Here is a 12,660-nt window from a genome sequence, read left to right on the forward strand (position 1 = left end):
AGGTGGCAGTTGTTGCTAGTTCATTTCCAGGCGTACTCTGCATACTGGATGCAGTTCTGCTGTCATGAATACACCTACTTTTTACTATTCTTAAATAAGCTTTTTTCATCCCTGAGACCTACTTCTTGTTTGTCTCTCCAGTTTCACTGAATTGCTTAGATTGTACTGACTCTAAGCCTTTTCCTCTTCTTTCAGTCCCCCTTTTAAAACTATAAGCATGCTCCTGTTTCTGTGTCAGTGTCCCCTGAACAGAATCCCCTTTGGAAACCCATCCTACCCTTCTGCTGCCTGTGGTTTCAGAAACTCAGGACACATTCTGCTGCTGTAGCCAGCAACACAGTTTCTTTCTTAGCTTTCCTTGGAGGTACCTCCTTGTCGACTTGCAACCTGCAACTGCTGGTTTTTGTCTGCGTGTCTCTTTTGATATATCCAGCTGTTCATTTCTTCTTCATTGCCTCCAAAACAAAATTTTCTGATGTTCCTTCTAAATTCCTTTTGATAGTTATGTTCAGGGATAATCTGTATTTTCTTAACCTCAAGCATTACAGCATTAGGTTAACCTTTGTCATTCCTAATATCTTAATGGTGTCTGGTAGTACCTTGTTTCATGCTATTTTGTATGCTTTTTCCCTCCCTTTAGTATTTCTAAAAGCTGCCCTTAGCAGTCTGAGCTCACTTCTGGCATGACTGCAACAGGTGAGTGGCTTGCTAGCTGAGCTGTCTTACTGTTAACTCCTTGCCTAGAGCCACCATGTTCTTCATGGATATTTTTAATATGTTTTCCTCTTTTGTTTCATATGTTTCATAAAACACATTTTTTAAAAAAACCTGAAATACCTGAAATACCTGAAAAACCCTTTTGCAAATCTGTCCCTCTCCGGACTCCAGTTAAGATCTCTTAATATTAGTTATTTTTAGCAGAAAGTGGAACCATCAAATACTGGGTTTCTCAGACAGGCGCATGGCATTCTGCAGAGGAGTGAGCCTTCCCCATGCTTCACACTCTTCCTTGCCAGTTTTTGAAAATCAAACTGACAATGTCAAACTGGTTTTATTTTTAAGGTGCCACTCCCCAGTAGGATTTTCATGTTGTCTCTGAATAGGCTTTTATTAACTGTGAAAGCCATTTGAATGAATAATGCAAGTGTTAGCTTACAAAGAAACGTTCCTGACCAAATCTGAAAATGACCCTTTTACAGGAGCTCCATGACCTCTTTTTCATCAGAAAGTCAGTTCGGTATTAGTCGCTATTGTTCATTCATAATGTAAATAGATGAGGTTGTTCTTGGGACATTCAGATTAAATGGACACTAACAAGGAATTGACACTTAAAGTAAGTGTTACTTGACATACCTTAAAATGGTGGGTAATATTCTGTGGTATTTATATGCAGGCATATATTCTAGATTTGTGCGTTCAGTGATGCTTCAAGATGATTTGCATGTACTGGAAATAGTTAGGTCTGTAATCTATAAGAAACGTTACAGTGGTGCTTTTTCCCTACAAGATCCCGTTTCATCCTCTTGTAGCTTTGTCAGACCATAGTGTTGATACTGTCAGATATTTTTAGCTAAAATCTTCAATTACTTCTTCACTGAGTGTCTTGCAGTTGTCTGAGCAATCTGCATATGCTTCATTTTATAGACTTAACTGTTACATAAATGTGACTTTACTTTTGCCACAGGGGAGCAGTAAGAGTGACTGAGCACACCAGAGGGCAGGTGTTACAGGCAGTGCTTTTGTGTTGGCACCAACAGTCGAAAGGAGAATTGGGAAAAGACATAGGAATAGGGAGGTCAACCGAAGAGGCTGGTACTTCTCAGCAGTCCTTTGGGAAGGAGCAGCCCTCCTGTGGCCTTAGCTGATTGATAAAGGGGAACCACATGGGTCCTCCAGCTCCTCTTGGCTTAGAGTCCCATCCAGTTCTTCCTCTTCGCTTAAGCCCACCGAGTCTTACCAACCCAGTATTCCCCACAAACCTCACCCACATTCTCCAAAGTTGTATTCCTCAACATACATCTCTTCTAGACCCCCTTCCCACCTCCCAGGCTTCCTCTGAGACCCCAGATCATTAGTGTCCAGCCTTCCCTCATCATCAGCATCCTTCCCATCTCTCCTGTTGGAGTCATGTGCAACTGAGAATCCAGCTGTTCAGCAGCTCATCTTCTGTCTGTCTTGTCTATGCCAGCTCTTAACATGAACAAGGTTACCAGCACTCAGTGCCCCTGGAATAGCCTCCCCACTCATCTTCTGTATCCAGCTCTCCCAAGAGAAGAATATATCCAATATATAGCTATGATGGGGTTTAAAGGCAAAGGACATGGGCAGTACTTGCTATCGGTGCGGATGGGAGTGTCAGAGCAGGGTTAGAAGACATGTCTGCAAAAACCTGCTGACAGTATGTGAATTATCCTGGTTTGCTGAAGTTGTTCCTGTATGACAGCTTCTCCAAGCTGTACAGACCTTGAGGGTTGAGCACCAAGGCTGGACAGGTTTTTAAATTCATTGTCGTTGTTCCCTTAGCTAGTGTCATTACCCAGACAGTCAGGAGGAGAAACGGTCTGATTTGAATGTTGATAACAACCATGTTAGGATTTTCAAAACCTACTATTTTTAATGCCTTATAAGAGACTTGCCAGGATGGCTGGTGCGAGGGGACTGGAATCAGCTGAGGGAGAAAACTGAGAAGCACTGCAAGAAAAAGAAGACAGCTGAGCTTAGTGGTGAAAGAGAAAACTTGTGATGGGGTAAGAAATGGACTGGGACTAGGATCAGTGAGGAGGCAGTAAGTAAGAGAGGACAAGAAAAAATGTCTTTAATAGTTTTTCCTGGGGTAGAAAAAGAACACCGGAAATCCCTGGTCAGACACCCCAGGGAGAGGGCGAGAGATTAGGGAAGTTATGATTAGGAAAATGGACTAAGTATAGAAAGAGAGTAAGATCGAGACCACGTGTATCAAGAGGAAAACTAGAACAGTATTGTGGTAACTGCATTTGAAATTTGGAGGGCTGAAGGTTTAGGGCTGTGTCCATGAAACGTGTCTGACTGAGACAAGGTCCCAGTGTGAGAAAGGGAAGGAGCAGGAACTGCAATAGAGATCACTTGCGGAAAGATGGACAGAAGAGTATGAGCTAGGGCGTGCTTCACATGAGTTTGTTCATTTTTCTTTCATCTTTTAATCAATTTTCCTGGCTTCTGGTGCCCATAAGCATGAAGAGCTATGAGGTCTTGTTGATGTTTTGTAGTATAATTGAATACATTTTTCATATATTTAAGTATATAGTCTTTATTTTTGAGCATTTTGTATATAAATTACAAAGCAATATTTTAATCAAAATAGTTCACTGAATAAACAGCAGAAAAATGTAACGATTTAGATTAAATGCTCAGATTTCTTTTATTTTAGAGTTATGTTTCCTCTCAATATGTTATGGACTGAGAAAGCAACTGGCATAAATTACTGTGTGATGACATAACTATATCTGATACAAGTTCTTAGATGACAGGAGCCACCTATGGCAAGTTTCGTTTGTCAAGGCTTACCTCACCATGCCATAGAGAAAAGGTTATAGTGTTCATCTTTGATGAGATACGAAGTAAATTTCAAAATCTAGACTATTCTGAGGATTCCTTCTCTGAAGAAGGAAAGATCCTGTCCCAAAAGTTTTAGTGAATGCAAATTGATTCTTGCAGAAACTGTAGCAAAAATTACAGCAAGATTTTTTTGGTCTGTTCTAGTAAGTATCGGAACTTTGTTTTTTGTCTGAATCGAAGGCAAATGTGTTACTTCTTAGAAGTTTTTCACAACTAAGAAGCTCCACTGAGAGTTTTGACTGTCCATACTGAGTAGAACAGAATTAGATTTAAATATCTTGATTATTGACATCATTGTAACAGCAGAGCTTGGTAATGTCTTCACAGTGGTTTGCTCAGGGCTTTTCCATGAGAACCATAAAACAATGCTTGTCAGGCTTTGCATTTACCTTCTTTTAGCTATAGGAATGAAAGCTTCCATGTTTCATTCACCTACGTCTGTGCCATTTTCAAGGGGCCACCAGTTGCCTCAATGGCCAACAGTGGAGATGCAGGAAACAGTGACAAGGCCCCTGAACTTGGGTCCCACAGAATGAAGATGCCAGGGTTTGACCAATATGTACAGTTTTGGGCAACTCCTTAAGCATAAACACCCTAATGATGGGGTGACCCCCAGATTCTGCTGCTGTCACCAGTCTGGTAAGTTACCTGCCCACCAAGTGTCAGTATGTGCAGTAGTGTTAATGTGTGTGCTTACTTCTGTAAGCTCCAGTTGACCAGGGGTATATTAAAGTGCTTCAAGGGTGTTCTTCACATCAGGATGTAGGTAATATCCCCAAATTCTTTCTGGCATTCATTTCAAATTTCTGCTTTAGCAGTGGTCAGACTAAAGTGGGGTTTGGCTTTGGACTTCCTCAAGGTGCATAAAGCACCTTTTGGTTTTAGGGATGCTTGCTATAGGCTCTGCTTATGCACTGTTGTTCAAAAACACAAGGTGACAGTGGCTGTTGTTTAAGCTTACGGTTTCACACAGGCTTAGAGCATTCTGTTAAATGCTTCCGTGGATATGAGAGGCTTTTATCTGCTTTTATCTAGTAAAGTATCTAGATCTGTGCTTGTATCTAGCAGAGCAGAGCCTTCTTGGTTGTGAAAGGATGGCTTTGACACAAGGAGCAAAAATATTCTGAAAAAATACTAAGCAGGAGTCATAAATGGTAAATGTTCAGAAGAAATGAGTGCATATTTGCTTGCTTAGCTCATGGAAAGAGGAAAACAAGCTGAGTAGGAAACAAATAAAGCTGAAGTGGCAGTGGGTTGATGAGTCACGAGCAGAAAGATTGAATTTTCCCATGGAATATAACCAGCAACTTTGGAGCATTTTTTGTGAACGGTTTGATTGCAGAGAACAGAGGTGCTTTGAAAATCCTAATTTGAATATCCATCCTTTATTTGAGTGACTGGGTACTGTGATAATAAATAATGGTTGAATAAAATTTAAGCCAAAAGGGATCTTCAGGTCATCTCTCAGGACTTCACTGTTTCACGAGACATGACATTTCAGCACGTAATTCTGAACTGAACTAACACACCTGTTTTGACATCCCTTCACTTGAGGCCGTCAATGGCTGGAAAGTCTCAGTGCTTGGAGATTTTTTCTAGTGGTTCATCAATATTATTGGCAAAATTGTGAGTCCCATTTGCATGTGATGGACTTTGTTTTCCTGCTGTTACATGCTTTTCCCAGATAGATTTAAGCACCTTTTAATACCAGTATTTTCTTTCTGTAAAGGTATAGACAGCTCAGTCTTTTTAATAACTTAACAGATCAAGATCTTCACATGGTTATTCAGTGTTATGCATGTTCTTTGTCCTCTCTTTAATAGCCTTTAAAGGAAGGTAGGCAGCAGGATACTACAGTCTCCTAGTATCTCTTGCCATCCCCTGTTCTGCTTTGTGCAGAATTCACACTGCCTTTCTACCGCCACTTTCTGCTGTCTTGCTCATACATGCAAAGCTGGAATTTGGTCTTTTTGCCCCGGCATTGCTTAAGAGCTCATACTGAGGGCGGTGGTGGTGTTACGTTGTGATTGCTGATCCAGCTGCTGGAAGCAGGGTTGCCATTGCTAGATGCACGGTGTGTACCTGGCTAGAAAAAGCCACTTGAGCAAGATGTAGATTGCTGCACAGAACTGTGCTGCCTTCAACTTGACAGCAATCTGCTAATCTATTCCGTATTTCTTCTGAACAAGAATTTTATATATACTGGCAATGAGTGAGGGGTTGCAGGGAATTGGTGTGCTCTTGTTGAGCTCCTTCCCTGTAAGGCATCAGAGGGTGACCTATACAGAAGTCCTATAGATCTGTGCCAGGGTAGCTCCCTAACCAGCTCTATGGCCTCTCTTTGCTCATGAAATTGAGACCAGTGTGGGCTCGGGCAGCATCTGTGAATGCTTAAAAATGTTTTTGAGGTACAAGATTTAAGTGTTCCACACACAGCCTTGTTCCACCCCAGCTGCACTGCTTTGCTGCTGGCTGGGGTCAGGTAGACGTGAACTTGCTTCTGGAGGTGCATCGTAGTTTTGGTATGACTAATGGGGAGCTGCAGGGTGATTTTGAGTGGATTTGAACAGTGGTAGGAAGAGCGAACAAAAAATCTGGAGAAAAAGTGATGGTCAAATGTATTCCGTTACCTTTGTTGTTGTATTTTTTCTGAGGTCGATAATGTGATGCCTTCCACATAATAAAAAAAAAAGAGAAAATGAAACAATTAAGAATTTATAAACTGTTCTGTACTGGACTCTGTTAAGGCACTGAAACAAACCCTCTTGAATAATAGGTCTGAAAACCACATTTTGAAATTCTTATGGTACAAAAGTGAAAGACATCAAGACTTCTCATAGCATTCTCTGAGAGTACCATGGCTCAACTCTAACCCTGTCTTTGGAACGTTTTATATATTAATCTATTTTGTATGGGAGATAATCCAGAGGTTCCTTTTATTGCAGTTTTCGAAAGCCATCGTTAGAATGTGTTGGGAGATGTTAAAACATAATGTTGCAAAAAACGTAAAAAATTAGAATTAAATGTCACCCTCAGTATAAGAATTAAAAAACAGATTTAATAGTTGCCTTCCTGCTCCATTCAGAAATGCATGTTTATGAGAGGTGGGACAGGCGGCATGGAAGAATGAGCGGTGGGTGAGAGTGGTCATGGCCAGCCCTTGCTAGTTTGTTCAGCTTTGCATTGCACAAGTTGCCATTCCAAAAGCAGTAACAAAATAGAGGGACTGTAAGCTAAAATATTCCATTTGTCTCAAAATAGAAGTCCTGTATTTTTATAGTATGGAAAGGGGATATCTGTGGATGCTTTAAAATCCACTTTTAAAATGAGTGGGAAATACTAGCCAAGACCTAGTGAGACTCAACCATTTCTGTAATTGCGCTGTTATTTTTGTAGCACTGTTTCCAAGACCAGAAGGTTTGTTACTTTAAATTTTAAACTAATAACTTGAGTAGTTTTAATAGAAAAAGGACTGCTTGCTAATTTGTGATCACATGTAGTTTTAAATATTACATAGTTTAACAAAATCCTTTAATGCCTACACCTGTAACTTAAAGTTTGAATAAAAATTTTAATACTGTGTAGTAATGAGGATACTTCCTCTACATGTGAAATTGCACACCTGCAAAAACTACTGTTCCATTTTGGTAGCAAATGGTATAATTAGGATCAAAACCCCATTTTTAGTTACAGCCTCCTTGTTTTTACATGCTCATTGCTTTCCAAGTTAACTCCCTTTGTAAACCTTCTGCTGTAGGCTGGAATGACTTTTAAATTAAAAAAAAATAAAAAAAAATTACCCCCCAGCATTCTTTAAAGTTAGCAAAAGCTGAAATATGTCATTCCATATCTTCCCCCTCCAATTTTATTATGTAAAAATATTAGGGTTTTTTTGTTTATTCATATATTTTAAGGGAAAATAGTAAAGTGACTTACTTTTTAAAAATCACAAGTTTAAAATCCTGACTAAAGAGTTTTGGGGGTTTTGGCTGTTTCTGTTAATTTATCATCAAGATTTTAAGAGATTTAAAACTTCTGTGAAAAAGGGATAGGATCAGGAGGGGCCAAGCTGCAATAAAAGGGATATAGTCAGTCAGAAGGAAGCTTCCAAGCTGCTTAGGTGTGGAAGTATATGCTGTGCTATTTATGTGTTCAGCAAAGAGAAAACCTACTTGATGTAAGTTAGGACACAGTAGTTTGATATTTATGTGCAAAGATAAAAGACCCTACTTCTAATGTAGTAAGAGGACATAAACGCTCATTTTTTTATTTGCTCTTAAAGGTTCTTTAAGCAGCATTTGCAAGGCTGTACTGTATGCTTTCTCTGTGCTCTTACGTGCAGTGTGATGTTGCTGATGTATGGTTGTGCAGACTTACGGTTCAAATAAGAAAAAGGATTTTCATCTTGATTTTTTTCAAATTCTTTTCTGTGGCAGTCCAGAAATTACAAAGAGCAATTATTTAGGTTGCCTCCAACATAACTTAAAGTCATCTTCTGGAAGTGGATGTTTGAGGAAAGGTGCACCTGTACCCAGTGCTTTGCCCACTCCAGAAGAGATGGAGAGAAGCCTGCAGCAGCACTCATTCACACTAGAGAGAGTTTTTTGGAGCACACTGATCCTTGGCTGAAGTTCAGGCAGAGGTTTCTGGTGGGTGTTTCAGTGGGTGCTCCGCCGACACTGGCCTGAGATGGGGTCACATCTCAGCAACAGCAGCCGGTGGAGTCCCACCTCTGAAGCTGTGTGTAAGACAGAGTCCTTCCATGCAAAGCTGGTGTTCCCAAAGGGTTAAAATTGGTAGCTCTTGTCAATAAATTCTATAGAAGTGGAGAAAGCTTTGACTCTGCTTGCAAAATAGTTTTTTTAAGTTCTGTAGAATATTCCTATACTTTCACTTATATATGAAACTAAACTACCTTTGTCTACTTTAAAGTGAATTTAATACTCTTACCTGGCAATAGGAAGCAGTAGGAGGAAAACGTGCATCTTCAACAGACACAGTGCTTGGGAGTTGGGCGAAGGTTAATGGCTCCTGCTGATGGTCATGAGATAGGATGATCTTGAATACCAGCATTGTTACTTAAAAATAAAGCAAGTCCTTTTGCAAAATGGGGTAGATGGTTTCTTTCCTTTTACACTGGTGTCTTGTGTCTCCTAGGACACTGTTGCTGAAAATAATAAAATGCCTGCTTTGTTTCTGGGTCCTGCTTCAAGCTTCTGCCATAACCATAGGATAGTTTTATCTGTTGAAAGGATAAATACCTTTGTGGATAAGAGTATGCTTACTATGTATAGAGCAACCTATAATTTCCTCTTGTTCTAAAGGTGTTGAGTAGACCACCACTGCATGCTGTGCTCATCTTACTACATTTTCTACATCTTCCACTTCTCATTTATTGTAAAGTGTTCTAGCTGAACAGAACAACTGCCACAAAACTAAATGTTTATATCCATACAAGTTGGCAGTTGTGGCAGCTCCATAAAGTGATGTTCTTCAGGATCTCTTTGTAAGCAGATATGCTGTGCCTGGAAGACCTTCTTTAATAATTAAGTACGATTAAAGTATCTGGAATCAGAATTGCTGAAGCAGCAATGAAGGTTGTGGTGCTTTCTATGAAAATACAATTGCTTGGATTTTGCATTACAAGTATATGCTGAAGTCGTGTCTGGAAATTTGAGCGGAGTTCTCTGCAGACTGTACAATGAGCAAAGTCTTCATAATGCTAAAACGGGAGGAGTCATGCTTAAGATTATTAACTTATTAGATTTATTAATCATGAGAAGCACAGTTTCTTCACAAATTTTCCTCATGGATTTTCCAGGCTCTAAATAGCACCTTAAAGGTTTTATTAGAAAAATAGCGGTTTCATCTATGCACTTGCAAAACACCTACCACTCTAGTCTAGCAATCAGCCCAAAAGGAACTGTTGCATGATGATAATAGTTTTTATTTTGGTTATAAAGATGGAGCTCAATCTCTTTCCCACTCTGTGCTGTCAAATAGAGAGAGGACTTCTAATTCAATTTAAAACTCATTCAGTTCAATCTTCAGTAGAAAAGTGTTGGACCCTGAAGCCAGTTTTCACAATAGTGTCCTGCTTTCTGTTACCAGTAAGATACTTTTCCTCTAGGAGGAAGGAGAGAAGAAAAAGGCAGAGAGGTGGATGGTCTTTAATATTTGTCACAGAACCGCTAGTTTTAGTACTATTTTTTATTAGGTTAAAAGCATGCCCATCTTCTTAAAAGCAGCACAGAATGTTGTTGTTCACAGGTCCGAGTTTAGTGTGACTCAAGCTTTAATAGTTTTATGCAGTCTTTACTTTTCAGTGACTTTTTTCCTCTTCTGTGGCTCTACTTTGTATATAGTTTCCTTCATTTCTACACTGTTCGCCTGCAGTCTTTTCAGTGCTTTTTCTCACCTGCCTTATCATTTATCCCCTCTTTCAAATCTTTTCAAGCATGTTTTTTTTCTCATTATAAGGTATCGGAATCATAGAACCATAGAATGGTTTGGGTTGGAAGGGACCTTAAAGATCATCTAGTTCCAACCCCTGCCATGGGCAGGGACACCTTCTGCTGGACCAGCGTGCTCCAAGCCCCATCCAGCCTAGCTCCCTTTTTCCTGTTTCCACAGACCATTTCTTCCTTTCAGATTTCCTTCTCTCCCTCTTATTTTGCCTTCTCTCAAAACCTACTCTTTCTCTCTCTCTTTTTTTAAAAAGTCTTTTCTCATGCCCCATGAACTCCTCACACTCATTGATGAAGGCAAAAAAGTCTGAGAATTTATGCCAAAGATAGTGTTAGGGATCAGGATAACTTAATGGTTGGATGCAAAGGCAACCCATCTAGCCAGTAGCTCTTGGAAAGGTAAAGGTTTGGTTCATGCTAGAGAATTTTCTGGAGATTTCTCCTATATACCCAAATGGCTAAAATCATGAGTCAGCTGGTATCTTCATTTAAGATTTGTCAGTGAGAAGCTTTCCTCTTCATTCCCCTTCTTATCTCAAAACATCCTGACTCCTTTGGGGAACTTTCTCTTTTAAATAAGTCTTAACAAATCCCAGAATGTACCGTCCATTTTTAAGGTCTTACACATTGTCTTTTAATTTTGTTTTGCCCTTGTCTTACTCCTCTGAAATGTTGCATATTAGCTTTCGTGCATAATTATCATCAGTTGTGAAACTGTTCTGGTTTGAAATGTAAGTATTTCACAGAGAAAGGGGCAGAATTGATCCTTTCCAGCTATTTAGGAACAACCAAACATAAACTGTTCTCTGTCTTTGGTAGCTGTGCCATGCTCTTTGCTGCAGCAGTGGTTACTTGCATGTTGGACAGATGAAGGACTTCACATTTATGTTTTTAAGAAAATGTGTGGTATTTCAACTGTGTTGATTCATGCAGATCGTCATAATGTTCATTGGCAGAAATCTTGCTGGCTGAAGTACCCTATGTTAGCTACTTGTTCAGAGTGGAGGTATCAAATGATCTTCCTTTGCACTTTTAACATAACAGTATATTATCTGGGATTAACCAAGAGCCACAGGAAATTAATGTAAAATAGAATTGACAGGGGAAAAAAAAGATAAATGCAAGGCCAGCATCTTTTCTTAAGATGTTTAGTTTTCCAAAAGGATCTTGGTTTGATGTGCCAAAGGCAGTTGAAACCCAATTCAGTTTTGCTCCATGCTAGAAAACAACTGTCAGACAGTAAAGACTGCCCAAGCTGAAGGTGAAAGTGAGCAAGATGGAATTGCATGCAACCAGGCTTCCCTGTTACACTTTCCCCAGTCAGGAACGGGAGAATGTTTCAAGCTTTCTCTTGCTTTTCCTCATGATGGTCAAGCTTGATGCATTTTCAGCTCTTCATGCTTTGACTATGGAAAAAAAGTGTGGCTTGAACATTGAAAAGCATATTTCTCAGTTTTATTTCTGGACTTTGATCAGTAGCTCTCCGGTAAAAAAGATGCTAGTATTTAAAAAATCTTCACTAATCTGGCATGGACATCTTGACACAGGGTCTGTTCTTAAAACACATTGAATGCGCGCATCTTCTGACTTGAAAGGAAGAAGGAAGAAAGAAGAAAAAGTGTAAAACAGTAGAACTCAACCCCATAGGCAGAATGTTTCTTCACAGCAGTTGTGGGGTTTCTCTTTAATTATATGTAATAAAAAACTTGCAGATGATACCCACTCTTCAGAGGAGGGGATAAGACAAGAAAAGTCCCCTTGCCTGAGGCCCAGAACTGGAAATAAAAACCATAGTTAGCTGGCATTATGCTTTTTGATTATAGCAATGTCACCAGTGATCTAATGATGACTTGTCGTCCCCTTTAATGATATATCATCCCACAGATCATTGTGTGCGTGATAATACAGTAAAATATTTTGATGGAAGACACGAACAGTTTCCTATATAGTAAACTGCTTTTCTGTAGAGCCTACGTTCCCTCAGCAGGATCTGGTGGTGCCTGCTTTTCCATGGGCAGGACTGTATCAACAGAGACTGGCTCTGTGGTGTTACAGAGTGTGTCCCAGCAGTTCCAGTGCTGAGGCATCACAACAGTGTTGGGCTTCCATTGCAGCACATTGTTTTCTGTGGGGCTGCTGCTTTGGTCTGCAGACAGGAGAGCAGCCTTAGGAGATGCAAAACCGTTGCCTAACAAAACTTACCTTCTTCTCCCCTTTGCTTTACAGAAAGTATCAGAGAGGAACGCGAGTACGCCTGAGACTGCTGGATCTTGAACTCACATCTAGGTTCTTGGGCGCAAAAACTGATACAACATTGCTGGAAGCCGATGCGGTGCTTTTAGGGCTTGCAGAAAGCAAGCAAACAAAGCAAAAGGAGTGAATTTCATGTAAATAAATGCGCTTTGTGCTCTATAGCAAATTACACAAATGTTTCCTCAGGAATTTAAAAGTGTCTGTCTGCCTGGTTATATAAATAACGAGATCAATAAAAGAATAAGCACATTGTACCTGATTCTTGCTCTGTTTATATTCACTCATCTTTCTCACTTTTTGCCTTTAGATTTCAATGTGAAAGGTTGATTGAGCTTCCATGGGTATT

At 39.8% G+C, this 12,660-nt stretch overlaps 1 protein-coding gene across 1 annotated transcript in view; it reads left to right on the forward strand.

Annotated features, from left to right (window-relative positions):
* Positions 1-12,573, forward strand: part of LOC308060924 (tumor protein D52-like) — a 128,170-nt gene extending 115,597 nt beyond the window's left edge. The window contains exon 7 of the mRNA XM_080380246.1: positions 12,288-12,573. Coding sequence (XP_080236372.1) covers positions 12,288-12,441 — 154 coding nt within the window. The 3' untranslated portion in view covers positions 12,442-12,573. The remainder of the gene's footprint in view (positions 1-12,287) is intronic.
* Positions 12,574-12,660: the final 87 nt, after the last annotated feature.

The sequence above is a fragment of the Falco punctatus genome, assembly GCF_963210335.1.
Source record: "Falco punctatus genome assembly, chromosome: 3".
Classification (NCBI taxonomy): Eukaryota; Metazoa; Chordata; class Aves; order Falconiformes; family Falconidae; genus Falco; species Falco punctatus.